Below are 27,472 nucleotides of genomic sequence, written 5' to 3'. Positions count from 1 at the left end.
AAAGCATAAAAATAATATTATTTTTAATTTTATATAGACAATAGAATATAAGTTAAAAATATAAATTATGATAAGGGTAAAATAGAAAAATACAAAATTATGTCACCTAACTATTAATATAGTAAGTATAGATAAATAATAAAATATCATAAAAGTTAACGATACAATTAAATGCATGGGTGCAATGTAGATAAAAGATTCAAATAAAATCGATAATGTGATATTAATTTTGAGTTAATATTCAATTCCAACCTCTAAAGACTATTACGCTAGTAATTTAGTTATTCAAAGAAATTTATAATCACGTTAGTTTCATATTTATAAATAACGTAGTCAGTCAAAGAAATTTGACACTATATTAGACTTTTAAAGATTAAATTTAAAATCAACTTAGACATCTAAATAAATTTACTATCATGCTAGTCCCTTAAAGATAAAACGATTAAATTGATAGTATCAAATATAGTGAAAAATTATAATCTATACTTGACATTAAGTCTCATAATCATCATTTTTAAAAATCATTAATGAATGTGCATATAACAATTTTTACTTAACCTACATTGCAGATATATGGTGAAAGTCTCAAAATATAAGTAATTTTTTTTTCAATTTTATTTATAATCTTATCCATGAATCAAAATCTAACCCCTACCTTTTTATAAAAATGACATGTTTCTTTTTCCCTTAATAGCTAGCCACTTGTTGCATTTTAATATGCGGATAATCTACTATATGTATTAAATTTGATTTTATCATTTAAGTCTTTTTTAATTTGTATAACTACCAATTTTGTATTTCTAAAATTATGGTGCATAATCCTCCAAAGAAGGTTCTCACAAAATTTGTCCTCACACGTTAAACATGTCACTAAATTAGTCACTCCAATAACATCTTGTTTGATAGACTAAATTTATATGAAATATTATTATGATGATAAGTTTTATTGGATGTGTAAGTTGTCAAACGATTTAATCTTTGAGGGGTTAATATATATAGACACATTTGTTTATAGTTACATTTGTAACATACTTCTTACTTGATATAGATCATTCGTCTTGGATTTGAGAAATTTTGAACGTAATCAAATAACTTCAACATTTATATATTTCAAACATAGTTCTTACTTAATATGGATGTGCAATAATGTTAGACTTTTATGCTACATACCAAAGGTCTATTACTTAACCTATAGTAAATTAGAGTATATTTTTTTCTTAAAGATATCAAACTAAAACTTCTTAAAAAGTTCATTTAACTTCACAAGTGAAGCTTTAGGTTGTCTAAATAACCTATTAACCCTAATAAGCCGGATATTCAATTAAATTATATATCAATATTTATATTATATTATTTCAATATAGTTTTATTATATGAGATATATAACATTTTAATATAAAAATTATAATTTAATGGTTGATGTTGGCCCGACCTATATAAAAGCATATCTTTAGTAGTTGTCATATTTAAAAGACTTATAATATGATAATTTTTTAAGTTTTATGAAATTACATGTCAAAACTATCTAGGTCTTTACCCTTTGTTTGGTAGGATAGATTTAGGAAATAGAGAAAAAAGAGATGAAAATTTCTTTTCTTTGCTTTCGAATAAAGAAAATGGAGAAAGTAAAAAAGTATGTGCGTCCCACATTTTTTTTTCCTTCTCTTTATAACAAAAAAATGAGAGGAAAGAAAAACCATATACAAAATATCAATAATATCCTCATTGATCATTTAATTTTATATCTTATTTTCTATTTAATTCATAATAATGATTGTTATTATTGATTGAATTAAAATTAATAATTAAAATAATATATCACAATATTTAAATATATTAGTTTTTTAGTTATTAACAAAAATTAAAGATTATCTTATATTCATGTCAAATATAGTTTTGACACTAAAATATAACATCATTTTTGTCTTATACTTTTCTACTCAACTAAACAGAAAATAGAAAAAAACACAATGTAATTCAAAGAACTGAACATAATGATATGGTCAAATTCACTTGACTAATTTTTTTCAAAATCATATGTTAATTGAAACTTCAAAATATATTGCATGACATATTGCTTGTCCACTGAATGAATAATATTACTATTATTATAATTCTCAATTAATAACATCTATAATAATTTATTAACGTACAATTATTATAATTCACAATTAATAAATGATATAGTAACATATCAACCATGAAAAGTTGGAATATTGTTTACAAATCATAAGTAACTCTAATACTTATTCATAATAAGAGATTTTGTATCATTATTACTTAACACCACTCTCCCAAAACCAAAAAACTTTAATAACATGGCTTTTATTTTAAATTTATACACATAAAAACAAAGATAATGATTTCAATTTGAAAACAAAAAACTGAGGAATTAAAAAAATACAAAATTAATTTTAACACGTAAGACAATAATTAAACATTGAGCTATATAGGGATGTTTGTCATGGTTTGATTAATTTCCAAGATCACTAGAACATTTTTTATCTACCCAACGATTCATTTCTCTATAGTTTTAAAACTGTTGTATTAAAGTACAGTAGGGTACAATTTTTGACAGTATTGTCTTATTTGTTAATTTTTATATTAGACTATTTTATAATTTCTTTTATGTATATTTGACCACAATTTTTAAGTGTTGTTATATTAGTTTTAAAAAAACCCTTTGTACTGCGATTTTAAAATCGTGGTCTTAAAGCATGTTAGACAACAATTATTTTTTTTAATTTATTTTATACACATTTGACACGGTTTTTAAGTATTCCCATATTCAGTTTAAAAAAATTGTTCTCTATTATATTCATTAATTTATTATTTTTAAACCATTCTAATGTGGGTAAACATAAATGCCAAAACCATTCTCAAAACCCTTGTTGTGTAAGTAATCATAATTCTTATGTCAAACCCAAATACCAATTCTCATCAACTTAAGAATCGTTGAAACCCTAGAGAGAGAAGAAGGGTACGATCCCTCTCATCACAACGTCGATATTAGGGTTACTAGCACCGTTCTTACAAATGTATGACTCGCAAGTTCTATCATAGCTGTATCGGTCGCGTCTGAAACGTCACCATTCGCGCCATTGATGTTGAGGTTAACAAGCATGTATTCTTCTTATTCAATATTAACATATTCGCCTGTTTAATCACTGAATCGTAGAGTTTTGTCTCACAAGTCGTAAAGTTGATCTTCCACCGTTGATAGGTTAGGGTCTCATTGCTCGTAAATTCCAGCACTTTTTGCTTATTGTGCTCATGTAGATATACTTGTGTACCCTCTGCATGGAATAAGTTGAAAGATGACTTTCTCACTGCGTGTGTGCAACAATATGGGGAAGGAAAATGGCACCTTGTGCCTAAAATAGCAGGTACTATTACCTTTTATATTACATGTATGAATTGTTAACTACTTCAAAACTTGTACAAGGGCAATTTTTGCGGCAGAACTCTTATATGATAGTTAGAGACTAAAGTAATGGGTAAAGTCATTAATACTTCCAAATGTTTATTCTGATTCTTCTTAAATTTATGATTATGTGGAATTGATAATCAAAATCTTCAAAAAATATTTTTTTTTAGAGAAGAACAATATTGTATTTATGTTCTCTGTCCGTTTACCATCTTCAAAGAATTTTGGAAACCACATATACGTGTTTGTAAGTATGGCTGATAATGAACCAAACTAACTCGGTATTCGTCCGAAACTCGATTCGTTAATTAACTCGATAAACTTGGTTCATGAACGAAATGAGGTGAATTTGAACTGCAAAGTAAACTCGTTAAATAAAAAAGCCGAATTTGAGTTAGATATAGTTCGACTCGTTAGATTCATAAACTGACTCGGTATATATACGTTATTTTTTTTAATATTTATTGTTACTATATATATACAAACAAAATTATATTTATATATAAAAAACAGCAGTAGTTTTCAAAATTTAGTTAATTACTTGAGTTGTTCAAATGAAACATTCGAACAAAACCAAATAGTTCACGAACTTTAATCAAGCCAAACTCGATCTAAAAAAATAACTCGAGTCGAGTTTCGAACTGAACCAATACTTATCGAGCTGAACTGAGCGGAGCTCTAGTTCGACTTAGTTCTGCTTGTTTCCAACCTATTTGTAAGTACTTATGACACACGAGAGTACATCTTCTGTCCCACAATTTGTTTCACTTCATGTGTCATAAGTTATGATTGGTCAAAAAATACTTAACAATTAAATTTTAACTTAAATACACTTTTTTCAACCAATCACAAACTCATGACACATAGAGTGGTACTCATTATGGGAGAAGAGATGTGTATCCATGACACACTAATAGTCAATTTTCAATTTTTTGTGCATTTTTTAACAGGCCAATGGAAAGGAAGCTATTGTTGTTGGATTTTATCATGAAGGTTATGAAGAGCCACGGTTAATGCTCATGAAAAGAAGGTGTGTGCATTCTGCTTTGGTAATAAAGGTTGGGATTTCAATTTGTGTACATCACAATCTATGAGTTTTTCAGACCTGAATTTCCCTATGCTATTGGTTTATTAGAAATTGTTGTTTTCTTCTCTTATTAAAATGAGTCAAATCATCCTAATATATTAAAAGTAATAAGTATTGGTTTGGACTAGAGAAATTGACTCTTGCATTATATTTTCTATAAAATATTAGTAGAGAGTTAGAAAAATACAACTTACCACCACTTAACGTTAATGTTTCCAAATTGAATTACTTTTTGCCGTCATTGCAATTCAGGTAATGGTTATGGTTCTGAATTCTTAAATGGTAAAGGACTAATGCTGTTATTTCATTGGACTTGCTAGCACCACTTCAAAATATGGCTGCGCTCACTTTCTCTTTTGTGCTAATTAAATGATAATATGTTAGTAATTATTGTCATTTACTCTACCATAATTATCAGACCATCTTATAACTCTCTTTTATTATTTTTTAACTTTGTTATAAGTAAAACTCGAACTCATAACCATTCACTCAAATTCCTTACTTGATCCACTTGAGATGTCCCAATTTTGTGCTAGCACTAGATGCAACCTTCAAATTTCATTGCTACAATGACAATCTTTAGAAAGAAACAAATATAAACGGTTGAACTTAAAAACTCTTATTATTAAGATTTTGAGTAGGTAAAACACATCTTCCACCCCTCTTTATTTTCAACTCTGCTCTTTCTAACTATTCTATAATTTTTTTTATTGCCCTTCAGTTCTTTCAACACAGTAGTTCTGGTATTTCAATAGAGAATAACATCACATATAATAATATATGCGACTTCATCTTCATTAAACATGATGTCTGAATGTAATGTAATGTTATATCCTGTAAGAAAGCAATGAAATTAATTAATACTTGGATAGAAGATATATAAAAAGATACATAAATTAATACAGTACTTACTGTGTATATTCAACAATGATTTTAGCATTATGGAATCGTGAGATGGCTTCAAAAGCATCATGAGACATAAGGAATGTGTTGGGACATGGTGACCTAGGACAAAAATCAACGACTTTAACAACAATGCTACCACCTTTGCATGGTCTCTTATTTCCACTCACACACCTTATTCTGTATCTCCTTCCACATGCTGCTCCGTTATCCCACAACCCTTCATTCACTGCCACAAACATATTCCCTGGTGGAAACTGTTCTGCCCTATTCCCATCACAAACAGTAGCTGCAAAATGCAAACAATTTGGTAAAGAAATTAAACAAACGTAGTAATCATCATTTATTAAATAAACAAATGATTAAGTATGCATGTAAAAACAAATAGAGTATATAAGACAGTAAAAAAATTGTATATTTAGATTGGAGAAAGAAGTGAATTGTGTGCACTTACGTATATATGGAGGTCCATATGAAGAAGCTGTTCCAACATCTCCAAGAACTAGGCTCATTTGTTTGAGCAATATGCATAAGAAGATTGGGAGGGGAAAAAGCCTCATGATTATTCTAGCGAAGGATAGCACCATAGGATTTTTGTGAAATGGTAAAGCCCAATTGTTCTTAATTTATAACCATCAATGGCTGCTACTACTATGCTAGTGTGTCAAGCTTATCACATTTATAACATTGTTTTAATATTTAAAAACAAATCATTACTTCTCGGAATTAACTGATAAGGTTCTATCTCAATACCAATTGGCCCATAACAACCGAAAAAAAGTTGGGTTCTGGCTCTGATACCATATTAAAGTTTCATCTCAAAACTAATTGACAATGAGAGGAGTAGCCCAACAGGTATTTAAACCATTCCCGAAATAATAAGATAGGCAATGTGAGACTTACTTCCCAACATTAACAACAAAATTCTAGAAGTAATTTCATTGTGGTCGAACTAATGTGATGAGCTTTATGACACTCTTATGGTTGAGAGTTTTCAGTTGGTCAAATCTAATCCATTTGACTTTGCAAAGTGATAAATAAGTGCCTAGAAGATAATGGAATGATGAGAATGAAAGTGAGATATGGTTGTATGAACGCGATAATTCAAATAAGGGTATGCATCCAATTTGTTGTCTTATTGTGTGTGAATGTTTGATTCTTTGTAGTCTGGTGGGGTATGTCATTGCTTTACAATGTCTATCAATCTTCCACTCATGGATTATGTTAATCAATGGGTATTTGACATGTCGTTATCCACTAATACTCAAAAAAAAAAAAAAAAAAGTCAGGTTTGGATCTATGTTTTTGGATCCAGGGTAGTTGAGATCAAATATTTTAAGACTGTTGTTAAACACGACCGAATTTGGATAATGAGACACCTAAGCTTATGGGTACTCAAATACGCAATTCCTAAATTTATATATATCTAAAAGTATAATTAAAAATATTTTTTAATATTTTATTATTATAATTGTAATGTTATTTTGTTAAGAACTGGTATTATGTTTGTTAATCTAATTCTGATATAATGTTATACTGATGAAAAGATTGTAGACTTTTAATATATTTTATCTTATTTTAAATTATGTTATTTTAGTAAAAATATATATATTAAAGTGGTGCAGTTTGACATGTTGATCCTTCTTCTATGAACAAGTTTAATATTTTTAAGGATTAAAAAGATGAGACTGTGTAAAGTTTTTTACACTATCAGTATATCATCTACTATTGATTTGTATTACTTTTGTTTGAGAGTCAATGGTGGTTAATAAATCAATGGTGGATGATTCACTGATAATGTAAAAAATACTTATAGTGACTGTCACTGTCAGTGTATACATTTTAAATCCAAAGATTTATAGTTTCTGCTTCTCAGCATAATTTAAAGACCCAATTTATTAGTCAATCCTTTACACAATTTTCAATTTGCTACTTAATCCAAATTTGATTGATAACCAATAAAATAAGACTGCACCATGTTAGATATGATTTTAAGGGGAAACGGAAAACGTCGTTTTGTATAGAAAATGTCGCTTTTATATATGAAAAAGTGTTTATTTTGTGTTCGAAGCACTCTTAATACAATCCATGGTTTTATAAGTTATCATGATGTTTCTATTGTCTTATATTGACCTTCATAAAGAACAATAGCTATTTGTTAATGGTTTAAGAAAAATAAAAAATAAATCTAAACAATTTAATTTGTTATACGGAACTTGTCAAATATAAGATTATTTTAAGTTACATTATTCCATAGTAAATAATGTGGGGTTGAGTTAAGCGGACAAGGATCCTCTATCCCAACAAAATTTTGTCTCTATATATCAAGTCAATAAAATCTCATAAAATAACATACAAATATTAATTTATGTTATTTTAAATTTTATTTTTAATCAAATAATTTTTTTTGATTGGATGGGGACATCCGATAGGAGCATATTGACATTGGCAAATGGCAACGATAACTAAGAAGCATCAGATGGTGGCGCAGAACAAAACGTGTTCATTGTACTTTGTACCCAAAAGAGTTTTTCAAGACATGAATGCAAGAGTTGATTGTCATCTTTGTAAGTCAATGTATAAGGAGAACTACAATCTTCTGTTCCCAAATTTGTTTATTCTCATTTTTTCAAATTAATTATATTTCACCAAATTGTATTACAAATGTTAATTTATATTTTTTTATTTTTCTTTTAAATATGTGTCAATTTTTAATTGATTTGGGATATAATAAAACATAGAAAATGAAATAGTTGATTCTCATTGATAAGGACAACATCCAATGTTTTATATTATATCACTACATATGGTATGGTTTTATGAAAAAATATTTATTAATTTAAATATTTTTTAATTAATCATAACTTATAGCATATCTTTAAAATATTTAATAATTAAACTTTTAATTAATTTTTAATTAAAATATTTATTTTCGAAGATAGTACAAAATGATCACATGTTTTTATGGTACAAATTTAAAAAAACTTTTATATTTAAGTTAATAGTTAATATGATATCATCCTTAATATCTAAATGTTATTCTCAATTTTCATAAAACATTTTATAATTTCTATACATCATTTATTATAATTTTTATTCATTTGTCTCTATCAAAAACTTTGATTATTACCATTTTTTATTATTGTGATTAATATTTTTTTATTATTGTCATTAATATTGAATTAGGGTACTAACAAAGTGTTGGTCAATGACACACCTCGAAAGATATTAGTTTCTTATCCAAAAAGTGAGAGAAACTCTTGATAATACCAAAAAAAGAATTAGGGTAAGCTTTTAATCTTATAATATTTTTAAAAAATCAAGAAAATTAACTTTGGCAAAAAGTTACTATAATATGGATGAATATCTTTTGCTAGGATATATGTTTTTCTAATAGATATTTTTTTACTACTAATAGTATTCGTTTACGCTATGCGCAAGAAATTTTTTATTTCACTTGTTCATAGTTGTCTTTTTCAAGAATCAAATAATTAATTTTTTGGTTTTATAATTGTCTCTCCCAAGAATTAAATAATTAACTTTTCGATCTTTATGAGAATTTAGTATAACTAATATCTTGACAGGATTATTGAATAGCATGCAAAATTATTCAATCAAAAATAGAATAATATATAATGATTAGTGGATGCAAAACCATGATTCAATCAAAAAATACAATATTAGTATAAGAAGATATCTATATATGAACAATAAAAAATAGTGAGGATAACCACCATAACACAGCCAGATCCGTCCTCACTAGATGATTACAGTAAGATATTAAATGTGTATTGGAAAGATGCATTAAGAACAGTTACCATCTATATTTTCATTCCTACAAGGTCTTTTTGATAGTGTTATACAAATTAAGGAATATAATTAATATTGTTACAATTATTAATAGAAATCATTTATTTTCTCTTTTAACGTAATAATTTCATTTTTCCAATAAAATAATATAAAAATATTTTGATAACAAACAAAATGTTATAAAAACAAAATTATAACCTCTGAAATATAAGAACATGTATTACATATTTTTTCTATTTCTTTTTTTGATACTACTAGAATATTTTTCTTACATTTTTTAATTAGAAATTAATCATAGGAATCGAATACTCAATCTTAAAAATTAATCTTACACTTTTAAATTAACGTAGTGGTATTATATATTTTTTCTTAGCAGAAACAGTAGAAGGAAACAAGTCAAACGAACTTCAAAATCAAAACACAGTCTCTTTCAAATAAAAATAATAATAATACAAATTAATTAATGAGAAACATATTGCATCCATATTCCAACGTTATATAATATGAAATAAAAAGGTGTTGGTAAGTGGCACAGTAACAAAAGGTGAGGGAATAATATACCTAACTCTTCAACTCACAAGCAGCAATAGCAGCTACCCAAACAAAACCTTCGTTTCGATTTCGATACATAACAAGTTAACGTAATACCAACAACCCTTTTCATTCACCCTTCTCCCTCTCTCCACAATGGAAAATAATCCATGATTTGCTTCAGATACTAACCATTCACCCCCATAACAAATAATCTGTAAAAACGCAACCTTTATCGCATTTGAATCCATAAAGTTGCGTTTTTTGTTCATGGGTAGGAAGGGAATTCAAGTATTCGATGATAAAAGAGATGGGTTTTTCTCTGTCTCCAATTTGGGTTCACAACAATGGAGTGAAAACAATGAAGGACAATATTTTCACCCAGGAGGCTTGTTTGCCAGCGTTGGCCAAATGGGAATGGGATTTGGTAGTAATGTTCAACCCAACAACAATGATTCACGCAACAACGATGGTAATGGTAATGACGGTGGTTTGAATCTGAAACTTTGCTTCAATGAGTTGTACTTCAAGTATGTGAAATCTCAGGGGAAAGTTCAGATTGTTGGGGTTCCATTGGAAGAAGAAGAGGAAAGGGTTAATAGTAAGAAGAATGGTGATGGTCTTAAGCTGAAGATTAAGGTAAAGAACCCTTCACTTAGGAGGTTATTTAGTGGGGCTATTGCTGGGGCTGTGTCGCGAACCGCGGTGGCGCCATTGGAGACTATAAGGACTCATTTGATGGTTGGAAGTAGTGGCAATTCTACCACCGAGGTGTTCAATAATATTATCAACACTGATGGATGGAAGGGTTTGTTTAGGGGTAATTTCGTTAATGTCATTCGGGTTGCTCCTAGCAAAGCCATTGAGGTAACATATATTTACATGTTTTTCAAGCCCTTTTCTTCATTTTTCCCACTTAATAGTTGACACTTAACTTTCTGTTTTTCAAAGATTGCATTTTAATCATTTGGTTTTCATCACCAAGTGTGGGATTTTTTGGTTTGTGCATTTCTTTATGTCATGGACTTGCTACTATTAGTAGGATTTGTTTTAGGAGGATCATTCATATTTTCATGTAAAAAAGAGTGTTTAACAGATTCTTGAGTCTACATTTAATCACCAATGCTGATGACTTAAGCTATGACTTTTGGATTTCCTTTTGCTGCTGTATTCACCATATTGAAATCTATGTAGTCTGGTAATAGTTTGGGTGAGTGATTTATTGGGCAGAGAGGCCATCACACTATAGTTTTTAATGTTTTCGAGAAGGATTACAAAAAGACTTATATCCGAATCCCTAATCTTCTGATGGTTTTAGGGAGTTCCTTGGAAGTAGTGAATTTAATACTTTTTGCTGTGTACAGTTGATAAACAGGAGTTAAAATGTGCTTTTATAAGTGTTAAAATCAATTCAATACATTATCCATCAAAAGGTTGGTGTCATGGATTTATGCAGGTTTTGCTGCAAGACAATTCTCTGATTTCTTTAGAGGTTGGTGTCACCCTTGTAATCCTCATATTAGAGCCCTTTGCGATATTCCCACTTAGCAATGTTGCGTGAAGCTTCGTCATACTTATGTTTTGATACATCATGGTGGGTAGAACAGAATGGAGTAGGATGAGATGGGACGAATAATAGAAACTTCCTATGCCATTTTTTCGGATATTTAATGATAGAATAGAGAAAAATTTCTAGTCCATTGTTTGGAAAACTTGGTGGAATAGAATATAATATGTCAAAAATTATAAGCTTTTTGTTCCTATGCCATTCTGTTCCTTCCCATTCCCCCAATTTGATGGGAATGATGCCACCCACCAAATAATAATATCCAAGCCCATTTTTATTCCATTGCATCCTATACCACCACTCAAAACATAATGTTGGCTAGCTCTGTTCTCTCATTCAAGAATACTATGGTATCAATTCCATCATGCTCCTACAATCGACTGTCAGACTCAGCTGATCACCTCAATGACTTGAGAAGTAGGTATTCCTATATTAGTTTCTGTTTCATATTCCGGGAACCGGTCTTGAACCAGCCACAACTTATGTGTCTAATTTTTTTAATAGCAGCCCAATGCATGAGGCTCCCACATAGAGGAGTCTGGGAAGGGTAGATGTACTAAACCTTATCCCCGTAAGTGGAGAGGTTGTTTCCAAGGCTCACCCTCCATTTTTTTGTTCTTTTTTAATAAATTAATGAAATATTTACACTACCTTCTTGTTTTGTTTTCCCATTTTATAATGAAAACTTAACCTTTCTTCCCTTTAATCTGTCCAATATGGGACAAAGAGGAGCTTGTAATGTACTAAGAGTTTGGCTTCTATCTGTAATTAAAAGCTTCACCTCTCTATTTTACTTATTAGATGTGGGCTTATATAGGTAAGAAAACATGCAAGTATTTAGTTTAATACTGATAAATCAACTTAATTGTTAGAAATACAATTTAGTAGCTTTCCTTGGTTTTATAGATGCACTTAACAAACATTATAACATGATGGTCTTCCTTAAGCTAACTCAGTGAGAGTACCAAACTGCGTACACCATATTAGATACCTTTCTTGCATTTAAGAGAATATTTTTAAGCATCTTCAGAGAGGAGATGCATAGAGTATCATAATTATACATGTTGCCCTCACATTTGTTTTGTGTATAGGGAATTGTTGCATAGAGAAAAACAGCCTTTGTTCTCGGGCTTGTTAATCTTTTGTTGGAGGTTCATGCTTCTTAATGTGAAAGTAATTAATTTATCAGACAATGATCTAATCTACATGGTATGCATCTTATATATATTTTCACCTGTTTCTGCAGCTATTTGCTTATGATACAGTTAACAAGAACCTTTCACCAAAGCCTGGGGAACAGCCCAAACTACCTATTCCTGCATCATTGATTGCAGGTGCTTGTGCTGGAGTGAGTTCGACTATATGCACATATCCTCTTGAGTTACTCAAGACAAGACTAACTATCCAGGTACACAAACAAGAAGTATAGCAAAGTTCGCTTTTCAATATTATTTTTTAACACCCTACCTGAAAATAAAAGGAATTACTTGAGAGCATGGTTGGTGATTTTTCAGAGAGGTGTTTATGATGGTCTGCTCGATGCGCTCGTGAAAATTATTCGTGAAGAGGGTCCTGCAGAGCTTTACAGAGGCCTCGCTCCCAGTCTTATCGGAGTCATTCCATATTCTGCCACAAATTACTTCGCATATGACACTTTACGGAAAGCATACCGGAAAGTATTTAAACAAGAGAAGATAGGCAACATTGAAACCCTTTTGATTGGATCAGCAGCTGGTGCTATTTCAAGCACAGCGACTTTTCCTCTTGAGGTAGCTCGCAAACACATGCAAGTAGGAGCTCTCAGTGGAAGGCAAGTTTACAAAAATGTGATTCATGCACTTTCAAGCATCCTAGAACAAGAAGGGATTCAGGGTTTATATAGAGGGCTAGGACCTAGTTGCATGAAGTTAGTTCCAGCCGCCGGAATCTCTTTCATGTGTTATGAAGCATGCAAGAGGATACTTATAGATGATGGCTATGAGGATTAAGATGAGTTAATTACTTGTTTTGCAGCTGCATACTCTATTTTTGCATATTGGCTTAACTTATTTTAGATTTCTCTTACATTACTGGATTATTTATTTAATAACTTTTATAAGCATTTCAGAATGGATTAACAGTTTTGGATTTTGGTTTATATATGTTGCAGCTGAGCATTTTATTGTATCATAGCATTATCGTGTCTTAACTGCTCATATTCTTTTATGTTGTATCATTGGTTTGTACAAACGAGTTTATTTTCTAAGTGAATTTCATTCTTTTCTTAAGCATATGCAGCCCTTTTTTGTTTATGTACTGGCATTTAAATTTTGATGCAATCATTTTTAACTTCAACTGTAAGATAACAGATAATACATTCAAGTTTCCTTCTCTTTTTTGTGAATCTTTAAAAGTTAAAACAAATATATACAATGAATAGAACCAGGCTTGTATTGAAATTCCTATAATTGCCTTCATTAACATGGATTATCGTTTTTAAAATAAGTTCTTTAATTTTATTTTTATCCAATTTTCATCAAACCTGACTTCAACATAATCTGTGACATTCATAATACAATTTCTTAGAGGGAAATCAACCGTGGCTTTCTGAAGATGTTGCAGCCTTCGTTCAACTTTATAGTACATGTAAAACTTGGAAAATTTTATGCATCTCAAATTCTGATACAGTTGCATCCAGTTGATAACTATCACAAATTTCTAAATTGTTAGGTTTAGGTTCCAGCACAGTTTATGTATCTGTAGAAGAGGATAACAAAGAAGACACGCAATGGAACCAATGAGCACACAGTAACTTGTTGATTTCATTAAATCATTCGCATAAAATGATTTATATTGTGTGGACAAAAAATGTAACACCGACGTACTTCTCAACACAAGTGTTTTTTGCAACTTTTAAGGAACAAAAAATTAACACAGAATTAAATAAATAATACAAACATGAATGATAGGTTTTTGTTCCCTCCATATTCTGAGATAGACTGAATTCTTGGTATTTACATGACTGAAGTTTTGAAGGGATGAACTAACAATTGATGCCACATTGACCACCGGATGCTTTGTTGTTGTCTTTGGTGAATGGGTCAATCCTAACCCACAGCAAGGAGAATATAGAAGCAAGGAGAAATGACCAAACAATAATAATGGTAGGGGTACGATTTTGCCTACCCAAAAGACCCTTCAAGAATGGGTATAGATGAGCAATGACCCAGATAGCAAAGAACAACTTCCCAAATAGTGGACCCCAAGACTGGTAACCACTGTTTATGGCAATGGATACACCGGCCACAATCCCAATCAAATTCACAAAAAGGACCGTAGTCGGAGGGATAAGAAGTGTTGTCCATTTAAACACATAAAGCTCTGCAAAGTCCCCATCTTCATCGGATGCCTTTGAGGTGACGGTAAAATTTGTATCAATTCCAGCAAGAACTTTCAGCAACCCTTGGAACACAGCGAAAAGATGAGCAGATGTCCCACCAATAACCCAAAACTGTTCATTCCTCCACCAGTCTTCTATACTGACTCCACTCCATCTGAGCTCGAGAATTGAAGTGGTAAAAATGGAGACGAAGAGAAGAATGAACCACATGCTGGCAATGTTACTTATCTGCATAAAATTAACCAAATGTTAATGTTATCAGCTGGAACACAACATAAATGATAAAAGCTTATCAGAAAAATGAGATAGAGGAAAAATACTTGCCTCGGGAATAATGAACTTATTTGTGACAAGACAAAATGCAGGAAGAATACAGTAAGCAATCAATGGGATTGAGGTAAGGGGGTAGATAATGGTGTTAATATAAGCAAGTCTCTGCAGAGATCTCAACTTCCCATGGTAGCCATACCACAAGGGGCAATGTCTGCTCAGGAATATCTCAATTGAACCCAAGGCCCACCGAAGCACCTGATTGAGACGGTCAGAAAGATTGATGGGAGCAGAACCCTTAAATGCTGGGCGAGGTGGCATGCAATAGACGGAAATCCAACCACGAGCATGCATCTTAAACCCAGTCAAAATATCTTCAGTCACAGAACCATAGATCCATCCAATCTGGTGAGGTCAGAAAATGTTTAATTAATAAACTAAAAAAATCTACTCATTAATCTCACATCTCAAATTTCTTTATAGCAGAGGGCCAGAATCAAAAGCACAATGATAAGTAGACATATTCACCTCTTTTCCCCATTCCGTCTTGTCTTCATAACCACAACTGATAACATGGATTGCTTCCTTAAGAAGAGTTGCAGGGTTGGTTGAAGGTGGAATGCCACCCTGTTCCATAAAGGTAGCAGCAACAAAAACTGGAGACTGACCAAAACGCTTCTCTAAGCTCTTTTGAGACATAAGAAGTAACCTTTCATCATCATACCCTGCAAAAGAATGCATTAGATATCATGAAGGAAACAACATTGTCATCTCATCTTTCAGACAATCATGCCTAGATATCTGGCAAACAAACTATGGCAAACTAGTATAAATTACTTGTGAAGCTGATCAGTGGGATAGGGGGTAAAATGAAATTGCATGAAATTCAACATATGAAATTCTACATGCATAAGCAACTTAAATTAGAGTTAAGATAACAATTATCATATTAGCATACCTTCAACTCCCTCCTCTATGTCCTCCATATTAAAGATAGGTGTGGTCGATTCTGTTCTTTTAAGTCCCCTCTTGTCAGTGTTCTTCTTGCCACCCCTTCCCTTCTTTCTAGTAGAACCACAACAACTCTTCACAATAATGTTAGGCTCCAAATCTTCCTCAGTCAAAACAGGATCATAACCATATAAAGCCTTCCTATTGAAACAGCAACCAGTTCCCACATAGACTGGGCCCTGAATACCATCAAGACCTTTCAAGTTGATCTGACAGGTACAAAAAAGAAATGAAATTTAGCCAAAGCTGTGAAGAGTAAAAGAAATAAAATTAACCAAATGTTAATGTTATCAGCTGGAACACAACATAAATGATAAAAGCTTATCAGAAAAATGAGATAGAGGAAAAATACTTGCCTCGGGAATAATGAACTTATTTGTGACAAGACAAAATGCAGGAAGAATACAGTAAGCAATCAATGGGATTGAGGTAAGGGGGTAGATAATGGTGTTAATATAAGCAAGTCTCTGCAGAGATCTCAACTTCCCATGGTAGCCATACCACAAGGGGCAATGTCTGCTCAGGAATATCTCAATTGAACCCAAGGCCCACCGAAGCACCTGATTGAGACGGTCAGAAAGATTGATGGGAGCAGAACCCTTAAATGCTGGGCGAGGTGGCATGCAATAGACGGAAATCCAACCACGAGCATGCATCTTAAACCCAGTCAAAATATCTTCAGTCACAGAACCATAGATCCATCCAATCTGGTGAGGTCAGAAAATGTTTAATTAATAAACTAAAAAAATCTACTCATTAATCTCACATCTCAAATTTCTTTATAGCAGAGGGCCAGAATCAAAAGCACAATGATAAGTAGACATATTCACCTCTTTTCCCCATTCCGTCTTGTCTTCATAACCACAACTGATAACATGGATTGCTTCCTTAAGAAGAGTTGCAGGGTTGGTTGAAGGTGGAATGCCACCCTGTTCCATAAAGGTAGCAGCAACAAAAACTGGAGACTGACCAAAACGCTTCTCTAAGCTCTTTTGAGACATAAGAAGTAACCTTTCATCATCATACCCTGCAAAAGAATGCATTAGATATCATGAAGGAAACAACATTGTCATCTCATCTTTCAGACAATCATGCCTAGATATCTGGCAAACAAACTATGGCAAACTAGTATAAATTACTTGTGAAGCTGATCAGTGGGATAGGGGGTAAAATGAAATTGCATGAAATTCAACATATGAAATTCTACATGCATAAGCAACTTAAATTAGAGTTAAGATAACAATTATCATATTAGCATACCTTCAACTCCCTCCTCTATGTCCTCCATATTAAAGATAGGTGTGGTCGATTCTGTTCTTTTAAGTCCCCTCTTGTCAGTGTTCTTCTTGCCACCCCTTCCCTTCTTTCTAGTAGAACCACAACAACTCTTCACAATAATGTTAGGCTCCAAATCTTCCTCAGTCAAAACAGGATCATAACCATATAAAGCCTTCCTATTGAAACAGCAACCAGTTCCCACATAGACTGGGCCCTGAATACCATCAAGACCTTTCAAGTTGATCTGACAGGTACAAAAAAGAAATGAAATTTAGCCAAAGCTGTGAAGAGTAAAAGAAAGGGATTTCTTTGTTGCAACCAAAAAATAAAGTGACACCTACATCGAAGAACACAATATTGCGATTGGCATATCGATCATGCAAGTCAATGCCATCGAATCTCTGAGGGAATTGTACATAGCATGTCTTCTTTCCATAAGCAGGGTCCATCATGAAACACATGGCTTCTTTAAGAGCTTTGCTATTATTGAAATAGTGATCACAATCGACGTTCAAAAGATACGCACCATTGGTCAAGACAGCCGATACACGAATCTACCTCACAGAAGATAAGCCATTGTTAGATATGCTCAGAACATATCGTTCTGGTTAAAAACAAATTTACATCCAACAGTGGCAAAGTAAGGAAATGCCTGATTGGTTTGCAGGAAGGAAAAAGTGAAAACCAATAATTTTCCATACTAACTGAAATACAAAATCTACATGCAGAACTAGTAAAAGCTTTCACATCCTAAATCTGTTTTAGAAAATGTTACTCAGTTGTTCAGAGCTGAATCACAGTTTTGTTTTGTAGGTTACTTTCCATACATATTTTTTTTGGGCATAAGCTAATGAACAAAACCAACCTCTATATAAAGACCATAAACTCAATATGGGTAAAGCAACACACAACTATAAAAAATGTATACACTAGGTAAAACCACAGAACAAATAAAATAAGAAGCTTCATCATGACAAACCAAGGCATTCATAGCTCCAGCCTTCTTGTGATGTTGGAAACCCGGTCGCTTCTCACGAGAAACATAAACAAGTCTAGGTAGCTCATTTCCATCTGTATCAAGCCCTCCACTATGACCTAAAAACACCTGCATACAACAGTATTACAATAACTTCAAAGTATAGTAAAGAGCATAGATTATATGTGCAATTTAGAGAAAATGGTAAAACCTGAATCATTCCAGGATGATCCCTAGGATTATTTCCTGGCCATGCAGTTCCATCCTGCATTGTCCAACCTTCTTCTGGCATCTTCTGCGCTTTGGCTACAAGGGCATTGATCCGTACTTTGAATTCTTCATATTCTCTCTGTTGAGCAAAATCATCTATGCTTAGTTTTCTACATTAACATAACCGTATAAGTATTAAATTAGAGATGAAGATTAAATGCCTCAAGGACAACCTTCATTGTTCGTCGCTCCTTAACAAAAGAAGGCTGAATCTTGTCTTTCAAGTAATCAATCTTCTGGGCAAAATAAAATTCAGGGGCTCTTGGCTCAATATTGTGCTTCTTGCAAAAGGGCACCCACTTCTTTGCAAATTCAGCTGTTTCTGAAAGGGATTCAAAGGTCAACATAGCAGAACCATCATCTGATACATAGCAGGAAACCTTGTCGACAGGGTAATCAACAGAAAGTATAGACAAAACAGTGTTCGCAGTTACAAGAGGAGGCTCTTTGAGAGGATCCACTGTACTAACAAAAACATCAACAGGAGCCAACTGTGATAGTTCTCCTTCACGATCATATCTAAACAAAACAGACTAAGATTAGTGAAATTGAAATACCACAACATAGTTAAATCAAGATGCCAATCCCAGCAAATCAAGGATAAAATGAGCAATCCAGACCTTAAAGCAAGCCTGTCAAGATACGTTTCGCGATTAATGGGATGCCATTTAGGAAACTGATCCAAGAGCCAGGATACGGCAAACCAAATCTCACAAATAACTGATGTCAACCACAGTGGGTATGCATCTTTCACAGGGTGAGTTACACGGTATTGTAAGAAGAAGCAAAGAATAATCAGCCGGAGTATGATAACAACACGGTAAGGGGTGATCTGAGATGAAGGAAGAGGCACCACACGACTCAAAGGCTGTCGAGCATCATCCACCCTGTCCAGAAAAAAATCAATTGACACCTAAGGTGAAAAGAATGAAATTCAAACATATAATTACCAAACCTTCCAAATTCTGCTTCTCAGTTATTAATTTAATTGAAAGTAAATAGTTCTAGACTTCTAGCAAAAAAACAAAAAACAATTTGCTGCAATATATCCCAACAATGATTCACTAGACATTAAACATCGGCCAAAAGGGCTTACATTTGAAGTTCTTCTCCATTAGAACCGGTCCCTTCAATGTCTCCACCTTTCCCCTCATTGTATCTACCAGTCATTTGCACCACATTTTTCTCCTGCTTGAGTTTCCAACCTTCAACCCTTTCTTTCCAGTCAACATTTCCCAGACCATAAGAATTCAAGTCCTTTGATGGATCCACAATTCTTACTGGAACTGTAATAACCAAGAGACAGTCAATTGAGGATTCATAATAACCAAGAAATACTATATTGCAGCATTGTTCAAGTTAACTCCATACCTGGTTGCCTTGGATCGATATAGGGGAGTGAGTGAAGCTTTTCAGATGGGCCCAAAGGACCAGATGTAGTTCGCACAGATTGAGTATCGGGAGTTTGAATCTCACCAGACATCTGACCATATAAAGACATGACCAGTGAACAATATTGAACAAGTATCAAATATGAGCAGAGGACTACTCCACATATGAACAAATATAAATACTAACAACAATTGAACACACTTGCTAAGTAACAAGAATAAGCCCATACATGGAAAGCTAAAAATATGGAGACAAAAACTAAAGTAAGATCCATATACAAACAACTACAGCGAGGAATAAAATCGAAATTAATAAATTACCGGCTGGCCATTTGTGAGTAGGGGAATTGGTTGTCGAGGATCATGTCTAGAAGACAAAGAGAGGTCAGCATCTTCGTCCCACTGCGTCCTTGCCTTGGAAGAATTTCCTTGGCCATGATTAAACTCATTCTCGAGATCATCAACATCATCCTCATCCTCATCTCCGTCAACTCGAGGACTCCCTCTATGCCTTTTGTATCTAGTCTTGCACTGAGGACAAGCCTGGTTTCCATCCTTTCGCTCATATTCATAACAAGGACGACAAACCGGGAATGCACACTCATTGCAAGCAACAAATACATCTCCATCAGCAGTTAATCCAACACTATCACCACATATTTGACAGATTTGCCCATTCAAATTCTTCAACGGTTTAGGCTACACAGAATAAACATATCACCGAGTTATACTCATAATTACATACATAAAACTAACAAACCTAACCACAGCAATCAATTTCTTATAACAATTGAATATCAAACTAAGTAAAATAAAAACTCAACAGATCTAACCCGATCTAAATGAAACCTAAATTGGAGAAAATTTAATTTGAACACTAGAGAAAGAGTAACTAACTCCGGTTTCAGAAGAATCGTGGCGAATACGAACGAGCTCGTTCCGTTTATGAGAGCCAGCAACCATTCCACCAGTAGCTTCCATTTCATTCAGTGAAAGCGATAGAAACCAATGAAGCTAGATTTGAAAAAACTGAACAATAACTATAATCAAAGTTTCTAAATCATTGCTCACTTAACACTCCATCTTTCTCTCTCTCTCTCTCTCTCTCTGGCACACTCACTTCTATTTCTTTATCTGTTTTATGAGTTTACTGTTTTACCGGAAGAACTGGTTGCCAGTGCCACTTTGAGCTCGCCTAGATCTTAGGATGAATCAATCTTGTATCGACGCGTTTTTTGTTGCTGAATTGGTGCCAGGCTGTCCGAAGAATTACCGGTTGCTTCCGGTTTTGATTTTCAACATGTTGTCGGTGCCATACTAACCCTACTAACGTCATTTTGTCAAACTCTTTCATTTAATTATTATTACATTTTGTTTGCTTTCATTTATTAAGTTAATTCAATAATTATGTTTAATTAGTTCACATAACAGAAAAACTATATTCACCGACAGCACACAGAAAAAACATTCCAACGTCCCTATTTAAACAAAATAGCTTTTAATGTGGGAAAATAAAACTTGCTTTAATTTACGATAGAATATTTGCTTGTAAGAATAATGTATAATAAGGTTTGTTAATGAAATTCTACTTGAAAGATTAAATTTATAATGGGGCTAACATGTGATTATTGTAGTATTCAAAGCATGTCCATCACAAGTTAGTTACATGATTCTTCCTAACATATTAATAATTCCATATCAATAAAACGTTAATTTAGTTGTATAAAACTTTACTAAATTTTAAGATAAACCAAAATATGATATATTTGGTGAAATACAGTTTTCCATATAATTTTTTTATTACTAGTGATATCTCTCGTTCAATTATTCTATGGGTAAAGAACATTGTTCCGAGTATGTAATTGTCTCTCTCAAAAAGTGTTGTTCATAAAAACCTTTTAATCGAACATGAACATAGTTTAGACCATTATGATTTATAAGTCAAAGATGATAAAATATTAATGCAGTTTCAAGAACAGAACGCTGGTAAGGAATATGGTGATTTGGAACTCCCTGTTCAGCTTGCCTTCAAACAACTTCACAATTTTTTTTCGAGGAATGTTGGTCACATGCACGATACTACTGATCACTGCATTCTGCACTGTGATTCAGCACAGAATTTAATTAATTATGTTTCAATGAAAATGGTGAAATAATCATAATAACTAGCAGGTGACGAAAAACGCGCTGATTGTCCAGGGAGGGATGAAATAAGTTACAATTAATGGATTTTTAATCTTTTATAATTTAGTGTTGTTTCACCCTGGTTAAAACCGAGCATACCGCCCAACCAGAATAGGAGCAACCCAACCGAGTTAAGCATGGGTTAACCCTCACGTCATCCTTGTCTAAACATCGTTAAAATATCACTAACATAACACTCATTGCAAACCTCAATTGAGTTCTGTCATGCCCCTGACAAAAGTAATATGTCTCCTTAAGACAAAGAAGTCCAACTTGGAAGTTCACATCACACCACGTGAAGACATCAGTGTTCTTGATACACTATTTAATGCTTCATTAATTCATCTAGGTCACATTGTCTACAAATCTCAATTTGCTCCCTCTGACAAACACAGCCAGAGGTGAACCTGCTATGCGGCAGGGACATAGTTGTCACGCTCCAATCACACACATTACCAAGTCACCGTCACCTAATAGATAAGTGACACATCACTAAGGTATTTACTATAAATAGGGGTTTCTCCGTAAGAAGTATCATCTTCATTCATTATTCTCTAGCATCATAAATATAGAGTCACTCTCATAAACGTCTTCTCTCTCATATTCATTACTAGCATTTATTCTCTTTCACCTTCATTTATTCTTCATAAACTTATATTGACTTGAGCATCAGAAAATTTTTATAGATACTTCCACCGACAAGTCCAAACTCCATTTTTGTCAACTCTTCAAAGCAAGTAACTCCATCAAACTTTCTCAATTACCATTCCCAATCAACCAGAAAGAACATGTGTCCTTGACTATTTTTTTATCTTATGATTGTTTAATAGGAGGTAAAATTGTTGTGTTGTCCTTTCAAAGTCAAAATTTTGTCCAATGCTTTAAGGAGCATTTTTGTTGTATGTTTTAGCTAATAAAAAAAGACACAAATATTTAAAAGTCGTGGTGGAAATTATGGTATCCTATGTAAACTTATATGGAAATGATGTCTAAATGAATTTTAAGAAATCATAGTTTTCACATTATTAGAATAATTATGGATTACCTATATCCATAGTGACAAGATCATCCTTTATGATGTTGTGTATTGTTCTTTATCAATACAGAAACTCTTCTGTCTCTTTCCCTTTCTTTATATACTCTTTTTTATTGATGGCTAATAGAGTAATGTTTCTGGGCAGAGATTGAAACTATATTTAAAGTCTTTTTCTAATGAGTATAGCGTTTTCATCAAGTACTATATATAGACTCTTTTCCAAGAGTCTTATCAAAACAATATATTCATTCATGTTGTAACATGAGGCATTTCTTACCTCCTATGGCCAAAATGAACTCTATTTACCAACGGGCGTTGGTTCAAGTGATACATATTTGATCCCCTTAAGCAAGGTCTTAGATTCGAGTCTTGTGGATAGAAAAAAATGATCGCTACGAGAGTTAGCCTCTGTGGATGTTCATAGCTCGGACATGATTGACTCTAGTGTGAGGATACCTATGGGAAACAAAAAAAAAAGATCTCTATTTAAGAGGTTAATGGTTGGAAGAGGATTATGTCACATGTAAACTTCACATCTAAGATCAAAATTTTGAGCTTTGGAGTTTCCATTTTGAGGAATGTTTGATCTCAACCATCACCTCCCTTCAGGATTAATCTCATACTTCTTGCAATTAAGATACTTGTTTGTAAAACATATGAATATTGATATCAAACTTTTTTACATTTAGATAATGTAGTTTGATCAAATTAGCAACGAGTTAACTCAAAATCCATAAAGTCATAGGTCCAAATATTGTCATTAACATGAGGATATCATTGACGACAATCTGAGTATATGTGCAAGCACTTATAAAATCATAAAATTGCCTATCACGACCTTATGAGCCCTCAAACCCAAGTCGCCTAATCTTTTACACGCTTTTTTGCATTCTCAATACATACAAATTCATCTAAAAAGATTCATGTAAAGAGTTTAATTTATTGCAGATATAACCTATCATATATCATGAGTTGAGTAAGACTATTAAGAATAGAAGAACTCTTCTTATTAAATAAGAGTTTAATATTTATGACATTAATAATATTAATGTTTTACATATTTATTACATCAATGTTATATAATCAGTCTATGTTTCATTATTCATTTTATATTACTCTTATTTATTAGTCAACAATGATATAATACATGTAAATTTTCTTACAATAATATATATAGAGTGATTAGATAATTTTGAGGAACTTCAAATAAAACTGATTTATGTGTAGGTCAAATAGAAAGAATATTGTAAATAAATGATGGCGCCATGAATCACTTCATCTTTACATATTTTTCTTTAATGTTTTAGACACTTTATAAATATTTATACTTTACTTTTCGACTTTATATTTCTATTCTCATCTTTTACATTTAATATTTCTTCACCTCCTTTTAATTTTAGTTTTCAATATATATTAAATATCATTATTTCAGTCAAATCACATTAAATATTACCTATTTAATAAAATCTTAAATAAATAAAGCATTGAAAATCACAGTCTTGAAAAAAAAAGGAAAAAAAAAAACACCATATAGAAGAAGGAGAAGGATATGTTTTGCAAACTCTGTCCCAGACCAATCCTATTATATCATGTCAGTTAAAATAATTAAATATTTATAACTTTATCAATTTTTTTCATTGTGATTGACCAAGGACATGGTTAGGGGAGCAGATCCACATCTTCATCTATAGAAGAAGTAGAGGTTGGAAAAGAAGAGGTAGGTTCCACCAGGACATTGAGAAACATCAGATCCTACCTCTCCCCCGTTTCATTCCATGGCAAATTCCACCGTAACATCGAAATCACCATCACAATCTTCTTCTTCATCATCATCATCATCGAGTAGTAGTAAGAGAAGATGGACAAAGAATATATCAACTATTGCAGCTCGCATCTTCTTTCTCCTCATCATCTTTCAGATCCCTCTTTTCAGGTCCCTTCTCTATTCTCCTTCACTTCTTCCTTCATCATTCTTCATTTCATTTATGTTAGAAAGTAAGTCTCGTATCGTCTATCTAGTTGTCTCGGGAATGATTTAAATACCTGTTGGGCTACTCCTAACATCGGCTACTGGTTTTGCAGGGTGACTTGTAGATCTGGTGTGTGTACAACTCCTTTGCATGTCACATCATCACAGTTAATTGCAAGTGAGGTTTTCCCTCTCCCTGTTGTTAAGGCCCTTCTGTACCCAGGTGCTGCTGTTAATGGCTTAATCCACAACTACTCAATTCCGAAATGGAATGATTTGTTTCAGTTATATAACTTGACCAATGCCAAAGAAGCTTCTCCAGTAACTGATCTTCAACGCTTGGAGGTTAGCCCTTTTAACTTAACTGCTCTCATTTGTTAACTTTTGAACCATATTCGAAATTCTTTGTTCAATTATTGATTGAGAAAAAAGATGTATGAGTCTGATACAATGTTATTCTACCATAATTTATATTTGATTGTTATTGACTCTCCCAAAAAACTAATTCAAATGACTGGTTGATGATATAGTGATTGTGTATGAATCTTTACTTTGTCAGTGTATAGATATTTACACTCTTATTGATTCATGAATCATAATGTATTGTATTATTGAGACACACATCAATATAAACTTAAATGTACATGATTCCGTATTCTTCTTCCCCGAGTGCTTAGCCTTAAGAGTTGTATAGAGTGATTTCGTAAATGCAATATACACTAGAAGAACAAAAACAATGTGGCTGCTTGAACACTCTACACCACAAGAACTAAAAGCGATTACCTCAGCCCAGAAATTGGTTTGCGTGAATGCCCGGAAATTGGTTTGTGTGAATGCGAATCAGGCAGTCGCCCATTTAGTTCTTTTTTCAATCCTCAATAAGTCTCTATTGAGAATAGTGGTGAAAAGGGGGTAAAAAGAAACAATCCTTATATTCTTACCAACTTGATACCTTATATTTCTTTCCAAGCCTTCCTTCCTTTCGCATCACACCATAAATCATTTTCATCTCTTCTCATTCTATCTTTCTCTTCCTTACATCTTTTTACACCTAAATAGAAGGCGTGTGATAAACATTTTTTCAGAAAGATAATATCACAGAACAGTAGAATCATGTGAGTACTATTAGTGACTCAGAAGTGTACAATTTATACTATACTTGCATGAATCAAAGTCATATATGATTTGCTAAAAGATATGAATCGATGGCCTACTGAATTGTATCAAATTCTGTAATCGGAATTATGAGTTGTGCATTTATGACAACTATGCGTTTGAAAAGGTTGAGGTCTTTTCTAAGTCCAATAACTAAATAAAAGTTGACTATTGGATTTCAAGTTTTACTTGCCAATGCAATATTTTCAAGGAGAATACGAATACTCAGGAAAATGAGAATTGAAGTTGCATTAATTTATAAGTCATATAAAAAATGTGCTCCACAATTGTTCTTGTTATGTCTATTTGCAATTTGATATACCCTCGCCTACCCTATTGTAAATCCCAGTGAATTTTCCCATTAATCCATTGTAAAACATGATTCCATTGTTGATTAGGTTTCTGTTTCTTTGTTTCTATTCATACTATAAATTTGAACATGCATCAATTCTTTACCAGGTTCTTGCGGGAAGTTACTTCATTGTGGCAGGGGCACTAGTGGGTCTCGTAAAACCTGGCAGAATGGGTATGTTTGGGACCCTTCTTGTGATATGGGGACTGGTAAAAGAAGGGATTTTAGGAAAGCCAGTAACTACTGATCCTTCAAAAGCCGTGTATGTCTACCCAACATTGGTGATTGCCATGATTTGTGCCTTCTTATCTGTAAAGTATGATGTGAAGAAGATTGTTAGATCCGCCCCTGTCCGATCAACTGCTAAACCTCTTCAGGGTTCATCTAAGTCTAAGCTGAAATAATTGATTCTCATGTTGACAAGTTCAAATTAATGCTCCCAACTTTGGAACATAAAGTTCAGTTTTGCAAGAACTATTTGCTTTTTCGTTTTACTTGAGTGTGTTACTCTGTACAATAGTAAATTAGTCAGTTTAGCAGTTTATTTAGTAGGGTGGATTTGTGGGATGAGTGGCTTTATGAAGATCCCAATTCTCAACATATTTGTCTCTCTTGAGAGAATATTTTTTTGAGTCAAAGGGTCTAAACAGCCCAAGGCAGAAAAAACTAATTACATTTCTCTAGCCAAGTGGGTTCCACTGGAATCATTAAATAAAGGCAGAGCATTAAAACTAGGAACAACATCAAAGATCTTAGAACAGAGAAGAAGCTTATGACTGTATTTGGAAAGCTCATCTGAATGATTCTAACTACACCAATTTTCTCCCTCAAATCATCTCACTCTATTAAATACTGAAGAAGGGGTTGATTTTTTTT

At 32.7% G+C, this 27,472-nt stretch overlaps 4 protein-coding genes across 4 annotated transcripts; 2 read left to right on the top strand and 2 right to left on the bottom strand.

The window, feature by feature from the left end:
- Positions 5,039-6,042, bottom strand: LOC109327981 (EG45-like domain containing protein). Its single transcript, XM_019561193.1, has 3 exons — positions 5,872-6,042; positions 5,427-5,706; positions 5,039-5,348 (listed from the first exon to the last, which is right to left on the bottom strand). The coding sequence occupies exons 1-3, from the start codon at positions 6,002-6,004 to the stop codon at positions 5,342-5,344; spliced, it is 420 nt and encodes a 139-aa protein (XP_019416738.1). The 5' UTR covers positions 6,005-6,042; the 3' UTR covers positions 5,039-5,341.
- On the top strand, positions 9,771-13,488 carry LOC109327979 (adenine nucleotide transporter BT1, chloroplastic/mitochondrial-like). Its single transcript, XM_019561191.1, has 3 exons — positions 9,771-10,625; positions 12,572-12,733; positions 12,840-13,488. Exons 1-3 carry the CDS (start codon positions 10,029-10,031, stop codon positions 13,311-13,313), a joined length of 1,233 nt encoding a protein of 410 aa, XP_019416736.1. The 5' UTR covers positions 9,771-10,028; the 3' UTR covers positions 13,314-13,488.
- Positions 14,142-20,881, bottom strand: LOC109327977 (cellulose synthase A catalytic subunit 1 [UDP-forming]-like). Its single transcript, XM_019561188.1, has 13 exons — positions 20,798-20,881; positions 20,222-20,599; positions 19,881-19,992; positions 19,606-19,795; positions 19,130-19,396; positions 18,683-19,028; positions 18,451-18,588; positions 18,243-18,368; positions 17,605-17,817; positions 17,246-17,507; positions 16,816-17,012; positions 16,342-16,692; positions 14,142-14,932 (listed from the first exon to the last, which is right to left on the bottom strand). The coding sequence occupies exons 1-13, from the start codon at positions 20,879-20,881 to the stop codon at positions 14,348-14,350; spliced, it is 3,249 nt and encodes a 1,082-aa protein (XP_019416733.1). The 3' UTR covers positions 14,142-14,347.
- LOC109327476 lies at positions 24,816-27,215 on the top strand. Its single transcript, XM_019560637.1, has 3 exons — positions 24,816-25,053; positions 25,203-25,434; positions 26,704-27,215. The coding sequence occupies exons 1-3, from the start codon at positions 24,896-24,898 to the stop codon at positions 26,998-27,000; spliced, it is 687 nt and encodes a 228-aa protein (XP_019416182.1). The 5' UTR covers positions 24,816-24,895; the 3' UTR covers positions 27,001-27,215.

This window comes from Lupinus angustifolius, chromosome LG15, assembly GCF_001865875.1.
Source record: "Lupinus angustifolius cultivar Tanjil chromosome LG15, LupAngTanjil_v1.0, whole genome shotgun sequence".
In the NCBI taxonomy this organism is placed as follows: Eukaryota; Viridiplantae; Streptophyta; class Magnoliopsida; order Fabales; family Fabaceae; genus Lupinus; species Lupinus angustifolius.
This window is presented reverse-complemented; position numbering and strand designations above follow the sequence as displayed.

Coding starts and splice junctions, on each gene's coding strand:
- LOC109327977 (XM_019561188.1), bottom strand. CDS start 20,881: ATGGAAGCTACTGGTGGAATGGTTGCTGGCTCTCATAAACGGAACGAG. Junction 19,993..20,221: donor TACTCACAAATGGCCAGCCG/GTAATTTATTAA, acceptor TTATATGGTCAG/ATGTCTGGTGAGATTCAAAC. Junction 17,818..18,242: donor CTGGAGCTATGAATGCCTTG/GTTTGTCATGAT, acceptor TCTGTGAGGTAG/ATTCGTGTATCGGCTGTCTT.
- LOC109327981 (XM_019561193.1), bottom strand. CDS start 6,004: ATGGTGCTATCCTTCGCTAGAATAATCATGAGGCTTTTTCCCCTCCCA. Junction 5,707..5,871: donor ATATGGACCTCCATATATAC/GTAAGTGCACAC, acceptor TGCATTTTGCAG/CTACTGTTTGTGATGGGAAT.
- LOC109327476 (XM_019560637.1), top strand. CDS start 24,896: ATGGCAAATTCCACCGTAACATCGAAATCACCATCACAATCTTCTTCT. Junction 25,054..25,202: donor TTTCAGATCCCTCTTTTCAG/GTCCCTTCTCTA, acceptor CTGGTTTTGCAG/GGTGACTTGTAGATCTGGTG. Junction 25,435..26,703: donor CTGATCTTCAACGCTTGGAG/GTTAGCCCTTTT, acceptor ATTCTTTACCAG/GTTCTTGCGGGAAGTTACTT.
- LOC109327979 (XM_019561191.1), top strand. CDS start 10,029: ATGGGTAGGAAGGGAATTCAAGTATTCGATGATAAAAGAGATGGGTTT. Junction 10,626..12,571: donor CTCCTAGCAAAGCCATTGAG/GTAACATATATT, acceptor CTGTTTCTGCAG/CTATTTGCTTATGATACAGT. Junction 12,734..12,839: donor AGACAAGACTAACTATCCAG/GTACACAAACAA, acceptor GTGATTTTTCAG/AGAGGTGTTTATGATGGTCT.